We start from the raw sequence: 24426 nt of genomic DNA, 5'->3' as shown, positions 1-24426 counted from the left end.
ACCGATATTCCGGTATAAGTTATCGGCTATTCCGGGGGGGGCGTGGAATTATCGGCAAGGTAATTGCCGATAACGATAATGTCCAAAATCGTGATTATCGGCCGATAATATCAGCTAAACATATATGTCGATCCCTAATACTTCCTTTCTTGGGGAAAAATTCCAAAACTTGATGCAAAATATGAACATTTTTGAATTTTTTTTTACTTTGAAGCTCTCTGCTTGTAAGGAAAATAGCCTTACCACCTGCTGCTGCGCTCTGTCCCTCTTGCCCTTCCACAGTTTTTTAGCTTCGGGGGCCCCCCTCATCAGGTGAGGACTCCCAGCACCCGCTCTCGCCCTCTGGAATAGGGGTGGAGGGGGTGCCGTTCGGGGCACCCCCTCCTCCCCCCAGCAGGAGTCCTGACAGGGAGGTGGCACCAGTGCCACCTCACTCCTGCTGCTAAAGGAGATAGGTTCCGTCTCGGAATCGCCGCAAATCTCAGATTTTAATTGATTGGCGATTTGCGGCAATCGCCAACATGGGTGGGGGGTGGTGCATCTTAGGACCCCCCCAGGGATTTGCACGGGGTGCCTGCTGAATGATTTCAGCAGGCAATCCCGGTCCATGCTCGGTGAGCAGCGGGGCCGGAATTTCCGTGGGCGTACAGTTGCACCCTGGGTCCTTAAGTACCAGGACGTCAAGGCGTACCTGTATGCCCTTGGCCCTTAAGGGGTTATTGTTTTACTACTTAAATTGAAACTTAAAAATGAAGAAAAAAAATGCGTTGTCACCATATTCTGACCCTATAACTTTTTTTTTTTTTCCCCGTGTATGAAGCTGTGTGATGGTGATATGACCTGTACTTCTTATGGTACCATCTTAGTGTCCCAGAGTGAACCGATATGAGGCTCATGATTGTTATTGATCACAACATGCAGAGGGGTTTAACCCCTTTACTCAATAGTCGGTTTTGACCTTAATGACCAAGGCAAATTTTCAAAATCTGACATGCGTCCACTTATTGGGTAATAACTTTGGAACGCTTGACTTATGAAAGCGATTCTGAGATTGTTTTTTGTGACTATTGTACTTTACATTAGTGGTAAATTTTGATCTATTTATCATTTTTTGTTTTTCTACGTGTGATATTTTCTGCTTGTACGACAAATAGCCATGCTGCAGCAACTTAATGATTAATTCACATCTACAATAGGTCTATTTTATGTTCCCATTATTTGATAAACCTTCTTTAACTTTTTTTTAGAATGTTAAAGGTTTTATAAGTTTAGCAGCAATTTTCTAGATTTTCAAGAAAATTGCAAAATCAGATTATTCAGGGACCAGTTCAGTTCTGAAGTGGAATTGAGGGGCCTGTATGTTACCCCCATAAATCACCCCATTTTATAAACTGCACCCCTTAAAGTAGTCAGAATAGCATTAAAGAAGTTTATTGACCCTTTAGGCGTTTCACAGCAATAAAAGCAAAGTGGAGGCGGAATTTTAAAATGTTGTTTTTTTTGTAGATTTTCATTTTAATCCACTTTTTTTCCCGTAACACAGGTGTTGAGAAAGAAATAAAACTCTAGATTTATTCCCCGAGTTCTGACGTACTTAGAAGTATCCCATATGTGGCCTTTGTGCGCTACGTGTCTCTCACACAGGCCTCAGACATGAAGGCGTGCTATGTGGATTTTGGGGCATCCTTTTAGTTTAGGATAGTTTGTTGGCATCATATAAAATTACAGGGGCCTTGGGGTGCAACAATATTTTTGAGAGACAAGTTGACTCTTTCATTGGTACCATTATTTTATTTATTTTTTTTTATCTGGTTTTGTCGCCACTTTCTGTGAGCTGTAACTTTTATTTTTTCACTGACGTAATTGTGTGAGGACTTTTTTATTTTATTTATTTTTGCGGGACGTGGTGTTGTATTTTGGGAGACTATTTTTGGGGCTGTATTATACACAATTTAATTATATTTTTTTAAATATTTTTCACATTTTTTCAGTTTTTTTTTTTTTTTTACACATCTGTACTCCATTGAATTATGCCTATGTCTGTCAGTACAGACAGGCATAGGATAGATCAGTCCCTACCTTAGGTAGGGACTGATCGCTCATGTTGCCATGACAACGGAGGCCAGTGTAACCATGGCAACCATCGGTGCTCTGCTTTCACTTTGCACAGTGCCGATCAGTGACAGGGGGAGCTCCCTCCCTCTGATACCCTAATAGACGTTTCGGTCTCAATGACCGCAGCGCCGGTTAACCCAATATCTGAGCACAGCTCCGATCCTGAGTGCCCGTGGGTGGCCTCCTCCGATGGGGGGGCCCCCCTCATCACCGATCGCTTCACACAGTGAAGCGACGGAGGAGAGGGGGAAGGAGGGGATCCTCACCAGATCCCTGCTATTGGTCCATCTGTACCGCTGCAATTGGTCCCTGGCCGGCTTCAGGGAGGCTTGGCTGTGCAGCACAGCCGAGCTGAATAAACTGTCACAGCGCCCAGCGGCACTGTGATAGTTTATTCTCATCTGGTACATGTACGTGGTGATGAGGGAAGTCATCCCTAATTATCACGTACATGTACCTGATTTTGCGGGAAGGGGTTAAAGTGCCAGGATTGGACTGAAGTTGGGGGGAAATGGCCAAATCACTTCCCGCATCACCACATTAAGGGGTTATCCAGGATAAGAAAAAACAAAGCTGTCACCTAGAAGTTGTAATACCACACACAACCAGAGGACAGGAGTGGTGCTGTGTCTTCTCTTATCCTGGATAATCCCTCTCAGTCTCTGTGCGGTTCTCACTTTCATTGGGGGAGATTTATGAAAACCTCTGCAGAGGACAAGGTCAGTTTCTCAGAGGCCTTTTTGAAAACTAACGAAGCGATCTGATTGGTTGCTATCGGCAACTGCTCCACTTTTCCTCTGCACAAGTTTTGATTTGATCTCCCTTAAAGGGGTACTCCGGTTGAAAACAAAAAGTTTTTCTCTATCGGCTCCATTGGGGAACACAGACTGTGGGGTTTATGCTGCTGTCTCTAGGAGGTGTGACACTATGGCAACAAAAAATTCGGCTCCTCCCAGCAGGATATACCCGCCTCCAGGCCCAGAGCTAATCAGTTTTAGCTTAGTGTCTAAGGAGGTGGACGTGGGCTGGAGATCTCTCCAGACCAGGTCTTATGTTTTATTATTTTCCTAGATTTAGGGACGTGTTAGTTTTTTATTCCATTTTCTTTCCTGTTTTCAGGTGGGGACTCAGGAACTGTGGCTCACTGTTTCACCATTGCGATTGAGGGGGCACAGACATTGCGTATATGCGCTGTTCACCCCCTCTTGCCAACGGTCAGCGCTTGGGGTTGTACCTCATGGGTCCGGATCCCCCTATCTCCCTGCTCGCCTCGCTCGCACATGGTAGCCCAGCGTGATGCAGGTAACTAGAGCTGGCTGAAGACTTCATAGAGAAGACTTCATGAGGTAAGTTCTTCAACTGAGGTGAGTATTTCCCCCTTTTAGGTGTGGACTTGCAACCTCTGGAAACCCCTAGTTTTTGGCCTACTCTTTATTTTTTTCCTGGGCAACCCCTTCATGGTGGTCTGTGGGCTTATTCAAGAGGGACTAGCAACCCTCTCTTAGTTTCAGGTTGGGGGGACATATGCAGTGGTGTGAGGACTGTATTCGGGCACCATGGCCAGCTCCCTCCCTCAGCAGCCACGGCTACCGACTTTCACTTGCGAGTGCCGGCTTCAGTCTCAGCCGCATCTCGCGCCTGTCTCTCCTTCCAGTCAGCAGCGTGTAAAAAGCTGCCGACTGTGTTTTGGCGGGCGCCATTATCTCTCGGCCACATGTTCTCAGCCGCGGGCTCTGCACTGTCTTAAGCCCCGCCCACCTGCGAGCCGCGGCTGCGAATTTCACTATTTTTGAATGTTCAGCTTTGGCTGCATATCGCTGTCATCGGCAACGGAGGCTGCCAGCAGTGTGTTCGCCCGCCATTATCGGCCACATGTACTGCGGGCCCTGTACAGACTTAGCTCCGCCCACCCGTGGCCGGCAGGGATTCCTCAGAGCGTGGGGCAGCATGAGCTAGCTCTGCGGATATCTGCTCTGCCTCTCAAGTTCAAATCTTCCAGGGTCACTTTATCACTGAATCTCAGCTGTAGAAAAGGCCCTACATGTGAGAATTCAGAGAGAGTGAGAAATGGTGGGTGCTGTGTGCGTGCAGAGGGATTTTTCAGGGCCAATCAGTGATGCCCTTGCTGGGTGAGACTTATGTCTGAGCCCAGACAGGTTCCTCCCTCTAAACAGCTCGCGAGGTTTCTTACACCTTTAGGGGCTGTAACGCTAAAATGTATGGTTCTGCTGAACCCGTTTGTTCTACCTACACACTGCTTCCCCAGACCCCCCTGTGAAGGGCTCCAGGGATCCTCCCTACTCCGGCCCTCCAGAGGGTCCCACTCTCCCCCTATACTGATGCTCTTGCAGCGTCATAAGGGTGTTTCATCTGACTCATCCCCCGAGTCTCCTGGCAGGCACAGGCGCTCCCATCACAGGCATCGCCCTGTTACTCCAGCTGGTAGCAAGCGTCGCTCCCCTAGAGGACGCTCCTATGGTCGCCGCTCTGGTTCCCCAGACCCGCTTACCAGGTCAGTTTCTCCCTCTTCCAGGGCCACCTCACATTCACCTGGGGAACTTGTGGTTGAAGTTTCCGATTCGGCCTCTGATTCAGAGGACCGCATGGATATGTCGGACATGGTGTACTCATTGGTTTCGGCCATAAGAGACACCTTCCATCTAGAGGACCCAGGTACTTCAGATGTGGCTCCAGAAGTTACCTTTCATTGTGCCCGACCTCTTCCAGGGCTGCCTCACCTCGTTCCTATTCACCTGGAGAACTTATGGATGAGGTTTCTGCTTTGGCCTCCGACTCCGAGGACCGCACAGATATGCCTGATGTGGTGTACTCATTGGTTTCGGTCTTAAGAGACACCTTCCAGTTAAAAGGACCCAGGAACTTCGGACGTAGCTCCAGAAGTCTCCTTTCTTCGTACCCGACCGGCACTCAAGACTTTCAGCTCTCTCGCTGAATTTGACGTCATGCTGGAATCCGCCTGGAGGCGTCCTGACAAGAAGTTTCAGGAAACGAAGAAGGTTCAAGCGTGGTATTCCCTCTCCAAGGACCTCATTGCTTGGTTGACCTCCTCTCCAACTGTGGATCTACCGGTCTCCCGCCTCTCTAAGGCGACTGTCCTGCCGTTGACTGATACGGCTGCCTTTCAGGATCCAGCGGACAAAAAGGTGGGGACTTTGGCAAAATTTGCCTTTTAGACAGCAGGTTCCTCCTTTCTTCCTGCTTTTGCTTCTGCCTGGGTGTCTCATGCCCTTTCAGTATGGTCTCCCAACTTCGCCAGGTGGTATTCAGGATTCCTCCAGAGGATCTATCTGAACTAGCTCTCTGATGCTCCTCAGCCTGAGTTTTTTTTTTTTTTCCTGTGTTCTGCTCCCATGCGCAGCCGCTGTGCTGCCTTTGCCACAGGCTACCTGGTAGCCCTCCGTCGCTCCATGTGGCTTATAGCCTGATTGCCAACACAGCCTTCAAGAAGGGAGGCGATGGGCGATAAGAGTTCCTTATACCTCTGGATAAGGCTCGCAGAACTAATTTCCATCGGAAGTCCTCCTCCTTCCGGTCCTGCAGACCTTTGGTTCCAACAAGGGGTCCAGCCTGGCACCTTCACGGGTAGAGGGCTCCCCCCTTCCGGACCCATCCCACCCATAGGCCTTCCTCGGCCTGAAGGGTCGCCCCACCCACCGACCTTTTCTTGGGTGATTGGTCGCCTCTTAATCTTCCGTGATGCCTGGACCACGCACATTCAGGATCCCTTGGTAAGGGACGTGGTAGTTGACGGATACAGGATCGAATTTGCTTCCCTTCCTTGGGATTGATTTTTTTTTTCTTTCTTTCCTGGACCCTCTGGTTCCCCTCTCTAGCGAAGGCAGTTCAGAACGCGCTCCAGCTCTTTTTTTTATCCAGGGTGTAATTGTTCCGGTTCCTTCAAGGGAAAGTTCTCAAGGTTTATTCCAAACCTCTTTGTGGTCCCCAAGGAAAGCGTTTCTGTTCGCCCAATCTTGGTTCTCGAGTATCTCAGCCAGCATCTTCTGTTTGCCCATTCCGAATGGAGTTTCTCCGTTCGGAGCTGGCGTCCATGGTTCAAGGGGAGTTTTCGCTCCTCGGTGGACATCAAAGATGCCTGTCTCCACGTCTCATTGTTTCCCGGTCATCAGCGGTACCTCCGCTTTGCAGTTCCGGACGGTCATTTCTTTTGTGGCTCTCCATTTCACTCTGGCCACTTCTCCGCGGACCCTTTCAAAGTCCTATCGCCTGTAATAGCCCTTTTAATACAGACATCAGTTGTTTCCGTGATCCCTGACTTGGACGACCTCCTGATCAGAGCTCCAGCCAGGGCCCAGATCCTGGAGAGTCTTGGTCTCAACCTCCAGTCCTTGTCTCGCTTCGGTTGGATGGTCTGTCGGGACAAGTTCAACCGCTCTCCTGGGGCTCCAGTTCGACACGGCCTCTGCCCGCTTTCTACTCTGCCGAACAATCATCCAACTCTCTCTTATCTAGAGTCCGGTGACTTTGGCACCCTGCTCCAGTTTTCCATTCGCTTTTGCATGGATGTCCTGGGTCGCTTAGTGGAGGCTGTGCCATTTGCCCTGCTGATTCTCTTCCGGTGGGACAGGTCTCCATTGGCTCTCGACAGTCTTGTCAGTCCCTTCTATGGTGGCTTCGTTTTCCCCCTGATTTTTCAGGGGCATTCCTTCCTGCCCCTCCCTGCCTGTCTGTCGGGCTGGGGAGGTGTTTTCAGGGACCGGCCGGTCTGGGGCCTTGGTCCCCCGAGAAGCCTTTTTCCCCCTTCAACATGTTGGGGTCTAGGGCAATTTTCTTTGCTTGATTCTTGGGAATTTCCCTTCTGGGCGGAACTCAAGTTTCCGGCCATCTCAGCTATCTTCTTTCCGGCCGTCCCTGGGATGTGGTCTTCTCGGTTGGTCCTCAGTCGTCCAAGAGGAGTGGTCCCCACATCTGGGGGTGATTACAGTGATCTGCAACCCCTAGGGCACTCCTGGCGTGGACCTCTGCTTGTCCCGCCACAACCGAAGCGTTTCTCTCTTGGTCGGGTTTTACCCTACCTTATCTGTTTAGTGGTCGGGCGTTGCCCTACCTTGTCTGTTTTTCCTCCCCTTCCTCTTTTCGCGGTTCTGAGGGATCTCCTAGTAGGGCGTTCCCGCCATTCTCGTGGCCCAGCCGTGGTTCGTCGTTATGGTCAGACTCCTGAACGACTTAACGCTGCACCTTCCCTATTGTCCAGACCTCCTAGCTCAGGTCTCTTGTGCCACCCTATTTACCGTCTCCGCTTTTGCCGGTGTGGCGGTCGAGACAGCGGTTCTGAGGACCCGCGGTTTCTCTTCCCAAGTGGTTCGTACAATGCTGAGGGCTCACAAGCCTTCCTCTGCAAGGTCGTTGTATGGACAACCTTCTTCTATGACCACCATTTTTCGGTGGATCCAGCCTGCTCTTTTTTTAGGAGCTTACCGCTGCAAAGGGAAGATCCCACCCTTCAGGGGTTTGGCTCATTTCACCCGTTTTTCGGGGCATCCTGGGCCCTCCGCGACGTGGCTTTGGCCTTGCAGTTCTGTAAGGCGTCCGCGTGGTCATCTTTGTACACTTTCTCAAGGTGCTACCAGATTCATGCCTTCGCATCAGTTGATGCTACTCTGGGCTGTAAGATGTTGCAGACGGCGGTAGTTCAACCGTCCACCTGTCTGATTCCTTACCCACCCAAGGGACGGCTTTGGTACGTCCCACGGTCTGTGTCCCCCAATGGAGCCGATAGAGAAAAGGAGATTTTTTTATGCTTACCATAAAATCTTTCTCGAAGGATCCATTGGTGGACACAGCTCCCGCCCTTTTTTTTTTTTTTTGGGTTTCTCTTTGGTTCTCTGTCCGAGGGTGTGTTCTGTTCTGTTTTTTTTTTTTTTTCTTCTGGTTTTTCTTCAGTTCGTGTTTTTTCCTTGACCTGTTGGTCTTCTCCTATTGCTATGGTACTAAAACTGATTAGCTCAGGACCTGGAGGCGGGTATATGCTGCTGGGAGGAGCCGACTTTTTTGTTGCCATAGTGTCACACCTCCTAGAGACAGCAGCATACACCCTACGGTCTTTGTCTCCCAATGGATCCTTCGAGAAAGAGAGAGATTTTACGGTAAGCATAAAAAATCTCCTGTTTTAAATCAGCTGGTGCCAGAAAGTTAAACAGATTTGTAAATTACTTCCATTTAAAAATCTTAATCATAGTTACATAGTTACATAGTTAGTACCGTCGAAAAAAGACATATGTCCATCAAGTTCAACCAGGGAATCAAGGGGTAGGGATGTGGCGCGATATTGGGGAAGGGATGAGATTTTATATTTCTTCATAAGCATTAATCTTATTTTGTTCCAGGAATGTATCTAATCCTGTTTTAAAGCTGTTAATTGTTCCTGCTGTGACCAGTTCCTGAGGTAGACTGTTCCATAAGTTCACAGTTCTCATGGTAAAGAAGGCGTGTCGCCCCTTGAGACTAAACTTTTTCTTCTCCAGACGGAGGGAGTGCCCCCTCGTCCTTTGGGGGGGTTTAACCTGGAACAGTTTTTCTCCATATTTTTTGTATGGGCCATTAATATACTTATATACGTTTATCATATCCCCCCTTAAACGTCTCTTCTCAAGACTAAACAATTGTAACTCCTTTAATCGCTCCTCATAGCTAAGATGTTCCGGCCCCATATTAGTTTAGTCGCGCGTCTCTGCACCCTTTCCAACTCCGCAGTGTCCCTTTTATGGACAGGCGACCAAAACTGACCAGCATATTCCAGGTGAGGCCGTACCAATGCTTTATAAAGGGGAAGTATTATGTCCCTATCCCTGGAGTCCAGGCCTCTTTTGATACATGACAATATCCTGCCGGCTTTGGAAGCAGCAGCCTGACATTGTGCTATTCTGTAGTCTGTGATCTACAAGTACACCCAGATCCTTCTCTACCAGTGACTCTGCCAGTTTAATCCCCCCTAAGACATACGATGCATGCAGGTTATTAGTATACACAGCCCCCCTCTATATACACAGCCCCCCTCTATATACACAGCCCCCTCTATATACACAGCCCCCCCCCTCTATATACACAGCCCCCCTCTATATACACAGCCCCCCCTCTATATACACAGCCCCCCTAAGACATACGATGCATGCAGGTTATTAGTACCCAGATGCATAACTTTACATTTATCCACATTGAACCTCATTTGCCAAGTGGATGCCCAGACACTTAGTCTATCCAAGTCATCTTGTAACTTATACACATCCTCTATAGACTGTACCGTGCTATAAAGCTTGGTGTCATCTGCAAAGATAGAAACAGAGCTGTTAATACCATCCTCTATATCATTGATAAATAAATTAAACAACAGCGGGCCCAGTACTGAACCTTGGGGTACACCACTAATAACCGGGGACCAATCAGAGTACGAATCATTGACCACCACTCTCTGGGTACGATCCATGAGCCAGTGTTCAATCCAGTTACAAACTAAAATTTCCAAACCCAAAGACCTTAACTTACCTGTCAGACGTCTATGAGGGACAGTATCAAACGCTTTAGCAAAATCCATAAACACTATATACACAGCCATTCCTCTGTCAAGGCTTCTACTCACCTCTTCATAAAAGCAAATTAGATTGGTTTGACAACTTCTATCCTTAGTAAACCCATGCTGGCTATCACTTATAATACAATTATCCCCTATGTATTCCTGTATGTAATCCCTTATAAGTCCTTCAAACAATTTACCCACAATGCACGTTAGACTTACCGGTCTATAGTTTCCTGGGGAAGACCTAGAGCCCTTTTTGAAGATTGGCACCACATTCGCCTTGCGCCAGTCCCTTGGCACAATACCAGACACCAGAGAATCTCTAAATATCATGAACAGGGGTACAGATATTACTGAACTTACCTCTCTAAGAACTCTTGGGTGTAGTCCATCCGGTCCTGGGGATTTGCTTACATTTATATCACTTAACTTACCTTGTACCATCTCTACATTAAGCCAGTTCAGTACATTACATGATGTGTTACCAGCACTGACCTGTACATGATGTGTTACCAGCACTGACCTGTACATGATGTGTTACCAGCACTGACCTGGCCAATGTCAGCTCCTTTTTCCATAGTGTATACAGAACTAAAGAACCCATTCAGTAGCTCCGCCTTCTCTTGATCGCCTGTGACAACCTCCCCATTATCATTATTAAGGGGTCCTACATGCTCTGTCCTTGGTTTTTTTGCATTTATATATCTAAAAAAATATTTAGGATTAGTTTTGCTTTCTTTGGCCACCTGTCTCTCATTTTGAATTTTTGCTGTTTTTATTACATTTTTACAGATTTTATTAAGCTCCTTGTACTGTATAAATGTTATCGCTGACCCATCAGATTTGTATTTTTTTAACGCAATTTTTTTGTTGTTTATTGCTCTTTTAACATCATTTGTCAGCCATGTAGGATTTAGTTTTAATGGTTTATATTTGTTCCCCTTTGGTATATATTTAGCTGTATAGTTATTTAGAGTTGATATAAAGATGTCCCATTTCCCTTCTGTATCAGTATTTGACAACCCCTCCCCCCAGTCTATGTCCTGTAGTGCAGATCTCAGCCCAGGGAAATTTGCCTTTTTAAAGTTATATGTTTTTGCCTTCCCCGCCTGTCTTTGTTTTCTACATTTTAAGTCAAAAGTAACTATATTGTGGTCGCTATTCCCAAGGTTTTCCCGCACAGTTACATTACCAACCAGCTCTGCGTTGTTGGAAATGATCAGATCCCACAAGGCATCACTTCTTGTTGGGTCCTCCACAAACTGGCCCAGAAAATTATCCTGCAATAAATTTAGGAATTGTCGCCCCTTTGTAGTTTTAGCCAACCCCGGACCCCAATCTATATCTGGATAGTTAAAATCTCCCATTATTCCATCAGCTGCTGTATGCTCCACAGGAAGTTGTGTAATTCTTTCCTGTCTGACCACAGTGCTGTCTGACACCTCTGTGCATGTCAGGAACTGTCTGAAGCAGGAGAGTTTTACTATGGAAATTTGCTTCTGCCCTGGACAGTTCCTGATATTTACAAAGGTGTCAGCAGAGAGCACTGGGGTCAGACTGGAAAGAACTACACAACTTCCTATGAAGCATACAGCAGCTGATAAGTACTGAAAGGATTGAGATTTTTAAAAAGAAGTAATTTACAAATCTGTTAACTTTCTGGCACCAGTTGATTTAAAAAAATTTTTTTTTCCATCGGAGTACCCCTTTAATCTTGTTTTGTCCCTCGTTATTAGTTTCCTCTAATCCATGGTATCATTGTTGCTGACCCCACATGTTCACTGTAACCTCCTATTTCCTGTCCAGGACTATCACAAGATCATCAAAAATCCAATGGACATGGGGACCATAAAGAAGAGACTGGAGAACAACTACTATTGGAGCGCCAATGAGTGCATGCAAGACTTCAACACCATGTTTACCAACTGTTACATCTACAACAAGGTGAGCGCCGTGCCACATGGGGATGCCAGGGGTTATAATGCGGGTATATCTACAATAAGGAGAGCGCAGTGCCACATGGGGATGCCAGGGGTTATAATGCAGGTATATCTACAATAAGGAGAGTGCAGTGCCACATGACGATGCCAGGGGTTATAATGCGGGTATATCTACAATAAGGAGAGTGCAGTGCCACATGGGGATGCCAGGGGTTATAATGCGGGTATATCTACAATAAGGAGAGTGCAGTGCCACATGACGATGCCAGGGGTTATAATGCGGGTATATCTACAATAAGGAGAGTGCAGTGCCACATGACGATGCCAGGGGTTATAATGCGGGTATATCTACAATAAGGAGAGTGCAGTGCCACATGACGATGCCAGGGGTTATAATGCGGGTATATCTACAATAAGGAGAGTGCAGTGCCACATGACGATGCCAGGGGTTATAATGCGGGTATATCTACAATAAGGAGAGTGCAGTGCCACATGGGGATGCCAGGGGTTATAATGCGGGTATATCTACAATAAGGAGAGTGCAGTGCCACATGGGGATGCCAGGGGTTATAATGCGGGTATATCTACAATAAGGAGAGTGCAGTGCCACATGGGGATGCCAGGGGTTATAATGCGGGTATATCTACAATAAGGAGAGTGCAGTGCCACATGGGGATGCCAGGGGTTATAATGCGGGTATATCTACAATAAGGAGAGTGCAGTGCCACATGGGGATGCCAGGGGTTATAATGCGGGTATATCTACAATAAGGAGAGTGCAGTGCCACATGGGGATGCCAGGGGTTATAATGCGGGTATATCTACAATAAGGAGAGTGCAGTGCCACATGGGGATGCCAGGGGTTATAATGCGGGTATATCTACAATAAGGAGAGTGCAGTGCCACATGGGGATGCCAGGGGTTATAATGCGGGTATATCTACAACAAGGTGAAAGTGGTGCCATGTGAGGGTGACTGGTAATAATGCAGCATTATGGGGGGGGGGGGGCCCTGGGTAATAATGCGGTTACATCTACAATGTGAGCGTTGGAGATAGCACAATGGGGGTGATCATGTGTACGGTGCCACCTGTGGTGTGTGGGGTCTGGTCACCCCATATGTTGCTCTGAGCACATGATCGCTGTATAAGTTGTGATGTGTTTTGTGCGCCCCGGATTTTTGTCCTGCAGTAATGGCTGTCGCTCTCACTTAGTCCACAGATGACATTGTTTTAATGGCTCAAGCCCTGGAAAAGATTTTTCTTCAGAAAGTAGCACAGATGCCCCAGGAAGAGGTGGAATTGTTGCCCCCCGTCCCAAAAGGCAAAGGAAAGAAGCTGACCCCTCCAGCTGCACAGACCCCAGGTACTTGGCTCCTCCTGACAGGGGTAAATGTCCCTTATCATACATCCTGTTTCCTCTGATCCTAATCTGGACTCTGAGTCCACCCTGTAGAGGTTATCAATAATCCTGTTGGTCACTGAAATCCACCATATGTGCCTGACCCCTCCAGTACTACAGGGGGCGCCTGTCTAAGAGGCTTCTCTGCACATGTTTAGAGTACCCATTTAACTCTTTATTGTCTGCATCTTCATAATGGAGGTCATCACAGAACTGACCAATATATTGATGGTTTCCTCCTTATTTTTTCCCCCCCAGTAATTACAGAACAAGAACTACCTGTCGAGAAAGCTGCTCCATCTCCCAAACCGGTCGTGGTGGAGCGGAGCCCCCCTCCGAAGCCTGCCGTAGTTGAGCGGAGCCCCCCGCCGAAGCCTGCCGTAGTTGAGCGGAGCCCCCCGCCGAAGCCTGCCGTAGTTGAGCGGAGCCCCGCGCCGAAGCCTGCCGTAGTTGAGCGGAGCCCCGCGCCAAAGCCTGCCGTAGTGGAGCGCAGTCCCCCGCCGAAGCCTGTCGTAGTGGAGCGCAGTTCCGGAAGGAGGGCGGAGCCGCCTATGGAAAGGCGCCGGGAGCGATATAAAGGTCTACTGTGTTCTACATTAGTTCTGTTATGTGGAGGTTCAGGAGGAGTGTGTGGGTGTATGTATCTGTGTGTATATTACATATATATTATACACATACATATAAATAATATTATCTAGCTATCTATCTATATGGGGAAAAAAAAGGAACGGCTGCCGCACACCAAAGTAGCAAAATAGGAAGTGCTTTATTCCAGCCAAAAAAATGGACAACGTTTGTGGTCTCACACCACCCTTCTCAAATCAAAGTGCAGGTGATCCACGGCAGTTTAAATAGACATAGTCATGTGGTGAAACAATTACAGTGACACGTGCAGAATCTTAATACAGAGATGTGTCTTTAAGGATACTACATAAGTATCAAACAGTGCAGACGGTATGCAGCATAAGTGTGACGTGACATAAGTGATAAAAACATTAAAAACATGAGCATACAGTGGTCCCTCAACATACAATGGTAATTCGATCCAAATGAACCACCGTATGTTGAGGGATCTGTGCAATGTAAAGTATAGGAAGCTGTACTCACCTGTCCCCGCCGCTCCGGACCCGTCACCGCTGCCCTGGATGTCGCCCTCCATCGCTGTCGCCGCGTCCCTGTGATATCCCCGCCGCTCCGGAACGTCTCTGCTGGCCGTGAACGTCGCTCTCACATCGCCGTCATCACGTCACTACGCACGCTGCTCCTATTGCATGACGGGACGGCGTGCGCGGCGACGTGATGACGACGATGGAGATCGCCGGCGAAGCAGGGGATACCGAAGATGATGCTCCGGAGCCCCGAGGACAGGTAGGAGACCATCTCCGTAAACTGCTATCCGGTGGAAGCTGAAGCAGTCTGCGCTGTCGGATAGCCGTTTATGCGATGGCCCCGACATACAAAAGCATCGTATGTTGATGCTGCCTTCAACATGCGATGGCCTCTGAGAGGCCATCACATGTTGAAATAATCGTAGGTCGGGTGGGTCACTGTATACATAATTACAGCAGCTGACATTAATCCAAACATCATTGCAAGGGGCGGGAAGGAATGGTGGTGTATTGTGCTTACCAGCAAGTGTCTGTAAACAGAAGACGCGTGCACTGTGTCCTCCTGCGCGTCATCAATCACCAGGGCCGCGGTCACATGATCGACGCACAGCGTCATCAAACATGTGACCAGCGGTCACGTGACCGAAACTGCGCATAATATTTTACAAGGGGCGATACTAGCTCTGGGTATGTGCACGCGCAGTGCATCCTCCCAAAAGCCTATAATTGGGGTATGGGAAAGACCTGTCCACAGACCCCACAGTCATCCCAATGGGGTCCATCGCAGGGGGATCCAAGGGTGTACGAGTCAACCCCACTATGGGATTACAGAATGCCATCCATACATGCACACATCCATACTGTGGGAAACGCATCAAAAAAATTATATGTCTAGCATTAGTAACATCACAGTTGCTTATTGTTGTCATTCAGAGTAGTCAGAAATAACAAAAAAATCATCATAAATGCAAAAATTGTAAGTCAGAATGATGAAAAAGAGAAGATTAGAATAAAAGGTGTATGTTTTATTAATCAAAAATGTATGTGCATATCTCTGAGACAATTGGCCTGCCGGACAAACAAGGTGGAAGATCAAAAAAATTAAAGTAATATAAAAAGGCAATTGGTACCAAAATCTCCATCTTCAAATGAGGAGAGAAAAAAAGATAAAAGATTTTTGATAGTTTTTCAGGCTGTTCAGTCCGGCCACTGGTCCTTCTATCGCCCTGCAAATAAAGACACAGAAAATTAGTATTTCAAACCTATTCAGATCTCATTACATTAAGCTTAGTTATGCCGGTGTACAGACAGGATAATGTACTGGTCTAAGCATTATATATCTGTGGGGTCACCGGAAAATCAACATTGAGGCCTTTAGGCCTCAAGGATTGTAAATCCTAAATCCATTTCAATTTTCTTCGCTTCAATATACTGATGCGATCGCCGCCACGCTTTAGAGGGGGGGGGGGGGGGGGAATAAGATCCACAAGAGTGAATCTTAAGTCATTCTCTGTATGTCCAGCATCCGAAAAGTGTAAATCGGTGCGTGTCTTTCGGATGCTGTATCTATGCTGCTTCATCTTGTCTTGAAATCCCATGTGGTCTTTCCCACATAGAGGAGACCACATGGGCAAGTCAAGACATAAGTCACATAACCCGATGTACATGTGAGATAGTGTTTCAAAGAATACCGTTTTCCAGATTGTGGATGTATGAACACAGGTCCCTTGTCCATATATCCACAATTCACACACTAGCCCCTACCCCTGATAGTAAGATACCTCTGTGTAGGAACCCTGAGGGTGACCTCAGTTTTAACCAGATTGTCTTTAAGATTAAGGGGACATCTATAACAAAGAAGAGGACGCTCCTGAAATTCCGCAGTATCCGGAAAACATGTTTTCAGGAGATTCCAATGCTTAAGAGCACTCCCAATTGCCTTCGAGTGCTGGTTAAACGTAGAGCCAAACTGGATGCGCGCATTTGAAGTATGTTTCTCAGGAGGATGTAAAAGCGTCTGGCGATCAAGAGTCATAACCCTGGATTTTTCTTGTTGGAGTAATCCTCTAGGGTAACCACGCTTAGAAAATTTAGTTACCATTTTTATGAGAGTAGACTCAAGTTTATCCGCCGATTCGACGATACGTCGCGTCCTAAGCATTGGACTGCCAGGGAGCGAACGCATCATCGGATGCGGATGAAAACTATCGGAGTGAAGTACTGAGTTACTATCCGTTTTCTTGACATAAAGTTTGGTGGTAAGATGGTCATTCTCCACCATAACCAATGTGTCAAGAAAGGGGATTGAAGTTGTAGAGGCATTCAAAGTAAATTTAATGTGCACGTTAACAGAGTTCATGTATGTATGAAAATCCTCAAGCTGGGTCATGTCTTCACTCCAGACTAGAAACACATCATCGATATATCTCCACCACCCCAGCACGAGGCTGGAGTGGTGGGATACGTAGACGTGAGTCTCTTCCAGCACCGCCATGAACACGTTTGCATACTTGGGCGCCACGTTCTTGTCCATGGCGGCGCCGGATGTCTGTAGGAAGAAGGTGTCATTGAAAAGAAAATAATTATTGCTTAAGACCAACTCCAATGTAATAGTGAAGTTGGTCTTCTCCACTGAAATCCGCGGCCAAGCTAGACCTCCCCCATCATAAGGGACTGAGGTGTATAGGCTGATGACGTCCAGCGTGGCAATGATGACTCCAGGGTGTACTCTTAATTCTGCAATCTTAGTAAGGAAATCTGTGGTATCACGAAGGTATGATCTGGCTTTCATAGTGTATGGACGTAGAATTTGCTCCACACAGATCAACAAGTTGCTGGTAATGGATCCCCAACCCGATACAATGGGTCTGCCTGGGGGATCCACCAGCGTCTTGTGGATTTTTGGTAGCAAATATAACATAGGAATAATGGGATGTGGAACAAAAAGATAATTGTACAGAATTTTGTCAATCAATCCTGTTTCCAAAGCACTATCCAGTGCGTTCTTGATTCTCCGACTTATAGTTTGTGTAGGATCTCTACTCTATTGAAAGTATGTAGATGCGTCGCTGAGATGATGTTCAGCTTCACGGATGTATTGTCTCCTATCTTGAACTGTTGTCTAAAGGTCTTAGTTTCTGCCCTCACAATAAGACAGATTGGTTGCAGATTGAATTAGGTATGATACAGTTTTTTTTCGGAGACTCAAACTTAGTCTGACTTTTCCAGAATCGTGTGTCTCTAAAAACTTTTGTTCCATCACGTTTATCTTCCGATGTAACACACCAGGGCGGTTTTGTTTTCAGTCTTTCAATTGAGCACTTCAAGTAACTTCTCACCTCCACTACAGTTTAGTACAATTGACACTTTATGAAATTTAGTGAGACAAGAGATTGCTCAGGTTCAAAAATCTATGAACACACATAGATGGAATAATTTGACTTCCCAACAACGTGAAGCACTCAATTCCCTGATCCATGATCACAATGTGGTAGTGAAGACAAGCGTGGAGCCATTGTGATCATGAATCGGGGACAATACATCCGTGAAGCTGAACATCATCTCAGCGACGCATCTACATACTTTCAATAGAGTAGAGATCCTACACAAACTATAAGTCGGAGAATCAAGAACGCACTGGATAGTGCTTTGGAAAAAGGATTGATTGACAAACTTCTGTACAATTATCTTTTTGTTCCACATCCCATTATTCCTATGTTATATTTGCTCCCAAAGATCCACAAGTCGCAGGTGGATCCCCCAGGCAGACCCATTGTATCGGGTCGGGGATCCATTACCAGCAACTTGTTCTGTGTGGAGCAAATTCTACGTCCATACACAATAAAAGCCAGATCATACCTTCGTGATACCACAGATTTCCTTACTAAGATCGCAGAATTAAGAGTACCCCCTGGAGTCATCATTGCCACGCTGGACGTCGTTGGCCTATACACCTCCGTCCCTTATGATGGGGGGGGGGTTGTCCGGGCTGGGAGGTCCAGTTTGGCCACGGATTTCTCAGTGGAGAAGATCGACTTTATTATTACATTGGAGTTGGTCTTGCGCAATAATTTTCTTTTCAATGACTCCTTCTTCCTCCAGACGTCCGGCACCGCCATGGACACGAACGTGGCGTCCACTTATGCAAACGTGTCATGGCGGTTCTGGAAGAGACTCACGTCTACGTATCCCACCACTCCAGCCTCGTGCTGGGGTGGTGGAGATCTATCGATGATGTGTTTCTAGTCTGGAGTGAAGACATGACCCAGCTCCAGGATTTTCATACATTCATGAACCCTGTTAACGTGCACATTAAATTTACTTTGAATGCCTCTACAACTTCAATCCCCTTTCTTGACACATTGGTTATGGTGGAGAATGACCATCTTACCACCAAACTTTGTCAAGAAAACGGATAGTAACTCAGTACTTCACTCCGATAGTTTTCATCCGCATCCGATGATGCGTTCGCTCCCTGGCAGTCCAATGCTTAGGACGCGACGTATCGTCGAATCGGCGGATAAACTTGAGTCTTCTCTCATAAAAATGGTAACTAAATTTTCTAAGTGTGGTTACCCTAGAGGATTACTCCAACAAGAAAAATCTAGGGTTATGACTCTTGATCGCCAGACGCTTTTACATCCTCCTGAGAAACATACTTCAAATGCGCGCATCCAGTTGGGCTCTACGTTTAACCAGCACTCGAAGGCAATTGGGAGTGCTCTTAAGCATTGGAATCTCCTGAAAACATGTTTTCCGGATACTGCAGAATTTCAGGAGCGTCCTCTTCTTTGTTATAGATGTCCCCTTAATCTTAAAGACAATCTGGTTAAAACTGAGGTCACCCTCAGGGTTCCTACACAGAGGTATCTTACTATCAGGGGTAGGGGCTAGTGTGTGAATTGTGGATATATGGACAAGGGACCTGTGTTCATACATCCACAATCTGGAAAACGGTATTCTTTGAAACACTATCTCACATGTACATCGGGTTATGTGACTTATGTCTTGACTTGCACATGTGGTCTCCTCTATGTGGGGGAGCCCACATGGGATTTCAAGACAAGACGAAGCAGCATAGATACAGCATCCGAAAGACACGCACCGATTTACACTTTTCGGATGCTGGACATACAGAGAATGACTTAAGATTCACTCTTGTGGATATATTCCCCCCCCCCCCCCTAAAGCGTGGCGGCGATCGCATCAGTATATTGAAGCGAAGAAAATTTAAATGGATTTAGGATTTACAATCCTTGAGGCCTAAAGGCCTCAATGTTGATTTTCCGGTGACCCCACAGATATATAATGCTTAGACCAGTACATTATCCTGTCTGTACACCGGCATAACTAAGCTTAATGTAATGAGATCTGAATAGGTTTGAAATACTAATTTTCTGTGTCTTTATTTGCAGGGCGATAGAAGGACCAGTGGCCGGACTGATCACAGCCTGAAAAACTATCAAAAATATTTTTTGATTTTTTTCTATTTATTTTTTTCTCTCCTCCAATTGCCTTTTTATATTACTTAAATTTTTTTGATCTTCCACTGTGTTTGTCCGGCAGGCCAATTGTCTGAGATATGCACATTTTTGATTAATAAAACATACACCTTTTTATACTTCTTTCTCTTTTTCGGTATTCTGATTTACTATTATTTTGTTTTTGCCTTTGTTTTGTTTTTTGTTGTTATTTCTGACTACTCTGAATGACAACAATAAGCAACTGTGATGTTACTAATGCTAGACATATATATATATAATTTTTTTTGATGCGTTTCCCACAGTATGGATGTGTGCATGTATGGATGGCATTCTGTAATCCCATAGTGGGGTTGACTTGTACACCCTTGGATCCCCCTGCGATGGACCCCATTGGGATGACTGTGGGGTCTGTGGACAGGTCTCTCCCATACTTTCTTTGACTTGGGTCCGGGGTCCCTGTGACTGCTTGCAGTATTTCTCCCAGAAAAGGATTGCAGTAACACGTTTTGCTATACACATGTTTATTCCCTTTTGTGTGTATTGGAACTAAACAAAAAAAAGGAGGAAAAAAAGAAAATTGGACATAATGTCACCAAACTCCAAAAATGGTCTGGACAAAATTATTGGCCCCTTTCAAAATTGTGGAAAAATAAGATTGTTTCAAGCATGTGATGTTCCTTTAAACTCATCTGGAGCAAGTAACAGGTGTGGGAAATATAACAATCACACCTAAAAGCAGATAAAAAGGAGAGAAGTTCACTTAGTCTTTGCATTGTGTGTCTGTGTGTGTCACACTAAGCATGGACAACAGAAAGACAGGGATGTGGAATTTCTATCGCCCGACGCCCCGGACTAGCAGTTTTGGGCACCGGGCAGGTGAATTTGTCCGGCCCTTAGCCCGGCTTCGGACAAGCAGGGCCGGACCTGACAAGTGCGGCGGCGATCTGCAGTCTGTATGGAGCGGGCTCCCGACTCCTGCCCGCTCCATACTCTGCAGCCTGTGTCCTCTGAAGCAGAACAGGGGAGATGAGAAGCTGTGTATGTCTCTCTCTCCCCTGCTCTGCAGACGTGCGGGGGGAGATGGGGGGGCGTGGCTTCTTGCTCTGCAGACGTGCGGGGGAGATGAGGGGGCGTGGCTTACTTCTCCCCGTGCAGACCTGCGTCCTCTGGCTTCACTCCCCCCAGCTGTAGCTTCGGAGAGCTGAGGGGAGGAGACGCGTCTGCGCGGGGAGATGCATGCGGCGCTCTGCAGTATGTATGGAGCGGGCTCGGGACTCCTGCCCGCTCCATACTCTGCAGCCCCCGGCTGTTCTCAGTAGCCAGCATGCGGCGATCGCCGCGGCTGGCTATTAACCCTTTAGATCGCCGCTGTCAAAGCTGACAGCGGCGTCTAAAGCCTGGGTTCTCAACCTGGGGTACGCGAAAACGCTGACAAATACCGGCCATGCATTGGCCAGTATTTGTCAGCGCATAGCCGCGGCAGCTCACTGTACAGTAGCGCGGCCAGAGATGCGGCCGGGGCTACTGTAAGTGAGCTGCGTGGTTGCCAGGGAGACGTGTGGCCTCCCCTGACGTTGCGCGGAGTTGCCGCACAGCGCAGGGGGACGTCACACGTCAGTGCGGCCCTGTGGAACATCCCGTGAAGCAGCAGGCAACGGGACCACAGGACGCCAGGTAAACAACTGTATGGCACAGAGGGGGGGGAGGGGGGGGACTGTATGAGACGGAGCACAAGGCATTAAGATGGAGGGGGGGGGGAGTAATAAAGCACAAGGCATTGAAATTTTATGTCTTGTGCTTTATTACTCCCCTCTCCCCTTCCATCTTAATCCCCTTGCACCATTCCCCCCCTTCCTCTGATCCCCCTTTTGCCATATCCGATAATAATGGCACAAGGGGAATAATATGGAGGGGGGAAAATGACAAAAGGGGATCAGAGGGAGGGGGGAATAATGACACAAGGGGATTAATATGGAGGAGGGGGGGGGGGTTGATCTCCCCCCCCCCCCCCTCCATCTTAATCCCCTTGTGCTATTATTATCCGATATGGCAAAAGGGGATCAGAGGGAGGGGGGAATTATCAACCCCCCCCCCCCCTCCATATTAAGCCCCCTGTATCATTATTCCCCCTCCTCCATCTTAATCCCCTTGTTCCATATTGGATAATAATGGCACAAGGGGATAAAGACGGAGGGGGAATAATGGTAAAAGGGAATCAGAGGGAGGTGGGAATTGTGGGACAGGGGGAGTAAGACGGAGGGGGAATAATAGCACAAGGGGATTAAGATGGAGATGGGATGCATTAGTATAAAGGTAACACGCCTTTTGTCTGCGGGTACCCCTCGCTCGCAAGTTCCGCGTGAGGGGGTACCCATGGACATACTTTCAGGCCTTGGGGGTACGGTCGCCGAAAAGGTTGAGAACCACTGGTCTAAAGGGACATGTGAATGCTCCCTGGTGGGCTAGTGGGGTGGATCCCCTCCCCCACAGCGCGATCGCAGCGGGGCGATCCACTATGGAGGTAGCCGGAGGACTTACCTCTGCTTCCTCCTGTCCCGGCTCTGTCATTGATAGATCCTGGCTGGACTAGACTCTATCAATGGATCACAGAGCTCACAGATCAATGGAGTTCAATAGAATCTATTCATCTGTATGAGGAATCTAATGATTCCTCATAAGTCTAATAAAGTGTAAAAGAAAAAAAAAAAATTTTAATAAAAGTTTGAAAGACACATATTAACCCAGTGGTGTTCAAACGGTGCCCCTCCAGATGTTACAAAACTACAATTCCCAGCATGCCAGGACAGCCGTTGGCTGTCCGTGCATGCTGGGAGTTGTAGTTTTGCAACATCTGGAGATCCACAGTTTGAAGACCGCTGCATTAACCCCTTCCATGTTAAAAGTTCAAATCACCCCCTTTTCCTATATAAAAACATGTAAACATAATAAAAATAAACCTATTCGTTATCGCTTCGTGTGTAATTGTGCAACCTATTAAAATATAACATTATGTGTCCCGTACGGTAAATGTAAAAAAAAAATACCAAACCACAGATTTGCAATTTTTATAATATCCCAGAAAAAAAAGTTAAAAAGCGATTAAAAAGTCAGATCAATGCCAAAATGGTACCGATACAAAAAACTGATTATGGTGCAAAAAATGATCCCTCATACAGCCTTGTATGCAGAAAAAAAATAAAGCTACAGGGGTTAAAAAATGGCAATTAAAAAAATTTGAAAAAGTTCAGAATTAGTAAAACATGACGTAAACGATACAAATCTGGTATCGCTGTAATCAGGCACCTAAAGTATAAAACTAACATGTTATCTGACCACAAGGTAAATGGCGCAGAAAAGAAAACCGCCAAATCTGCAAAATTATCTTTTACTATTTCAATTTCACTTCCCTTAATATATATATTTTTTGGTTCAGAGAATACGTTATTGAAAAATGAAAAGGTGTCATTATAGTAGGTAGTTATCATTATAGTAGGTAATTATCATTATAGTAGGTAGGTGTCATTATAGTAGGTAGTTATCATTATAGTAGGTAGTTATCATTATAGTAGGTAGTTCTGGCTATTATAGGGCGAGGAGGAAACAATCAGAGCGTAAAAGCGAAAATTGGCCCGGACAAGTGGATCGTCATGAGGGACAAGTAGATTTTGCTCCATTTTAGTCCCGTGGACAAGAAGTTTTTTATAAAATTTCCACACCCCTGGAAAGAGAAAAGAACTGTCTGAGGACTTGGGAACCAAAATTGTGGAAAAATATCAACAATCTCCAGGTTACAAGTCCATCTCCAGAGATCTAGATTTGTCTTTGTCCACAGTGCGCAACATTATCAAGAAGTCTGCAACCCATGGAACTGTAGATAATCTCCCTGGGCATGGATGGAAGAAAAAATTGATAGTCCGGATGGTGGTTAAGCAGCCCCAAACAAGTTCCAAAGATATTCAAGCTGTCCTGCAGGCTCAGGGAGCATCAGTGTCGGCACAAACTATCCGTCCACATTTAAATTAAATGAAACGCAATGGCAGGAGGACCCCACTATGGAGGAGACCCAGGAGGACCCCACTATGGAGGAGACCCAGGAGGACCCCACTATGGGGGAGACCCAGGAGGACCCCACTATGGGGGAGGCCCAGGAGGACCCCACTATGGGGGAGGCCCAGGAGGACCCCACTATGGGGGAGGCCCAGGAGGACCCCACTATGGGGGAGGCCCAGGAGGACCCCACTATGGAGGAGGCCCAGGAGGACCCCACTATGGAGGAGGCCCAGGAGGACCCCACTATGGAGGAGGCCCAGGAGGACCCCACTATGGAGGAGACCCAGGAGGACCCCACTATGGAGGAGACCCAGGAGGACCCCACTGCTGACACAGAGACATAAAGAGAGACTACATTTTACCAAAATGAACTTGAGTAACCAAAATCCTTCTGGGAAAACGTCTTGTGGACAGATGAGACCAAGATAGAGCTTTTTGGTAAAGCAAATCATTCTACTGTTCACCGAAAACGGAATGAGGCCTACAAAGAAAAGAGCGCAGTACCTACAGTGACATATGGGGGAGGTCAGTGATGTTTTGGGTTGTATTGCTGCCTCTGGCACTGGGGGCCTTGAATGTGTACAAGACATCATGAAATCTGAGGATTACCAATGGACTGGTCAGAAAGCTGGGTTTGTGTCCGAGATCTTGGGTCTTCCAGCAGGACAATGACCCCAAACATACGTCAAAAAGCCCCAGAAATGGATGACAACAAAGCGCAGGAAAGTTCTGAAGTGTCAGCAATGAGTCCAGATCTAAATCCCATTGATCACCTGTA

At 46.9% G+C, this 24426-nt stretch overlaps 1 protein-coding gene across 1 annotated transcript in view; it reads left to right on the top strand.

Annotated features, from left to right (window-relative positions):
* BRD3 (bromodomain containing 3) overlaps nt 1-24426 on the top strand; it is a gene marked incomplete at its 5' end in the record, with an annotated part of 83173 nt that overhangs the window by 13023 nt on the left and 45724 nt on the right. Inside the window, 3 exon segments of the mRNA XM_056541083.1 lie at nt 11474-11611; nt 12820-12970; nt 13265-13585. Coding sequence (XP_056397058.1) covers nt 11474-11611; nt 12820-12970; nt 13265-13585 — 610 coding nt within the window.

Source organism: Hyla sarda, chromosome 9 (assembly GCF_029499605.1).
Source record: "Hyla sarda isolate aHylSar1 chromosome 9, aHylSar1.hap1, whole genome shotgun sequence".
Classification (NCBI taxonomy): Eukaryota; Metazoa; Chordata; class Amphibia; order Anura; family Hylidae; genus Hyla; species Hyla sarda.
Note: the sequence above shows the minus strand (reverse complement) of the source record. Positions and strands in the feature narration are given on the sequence as shown.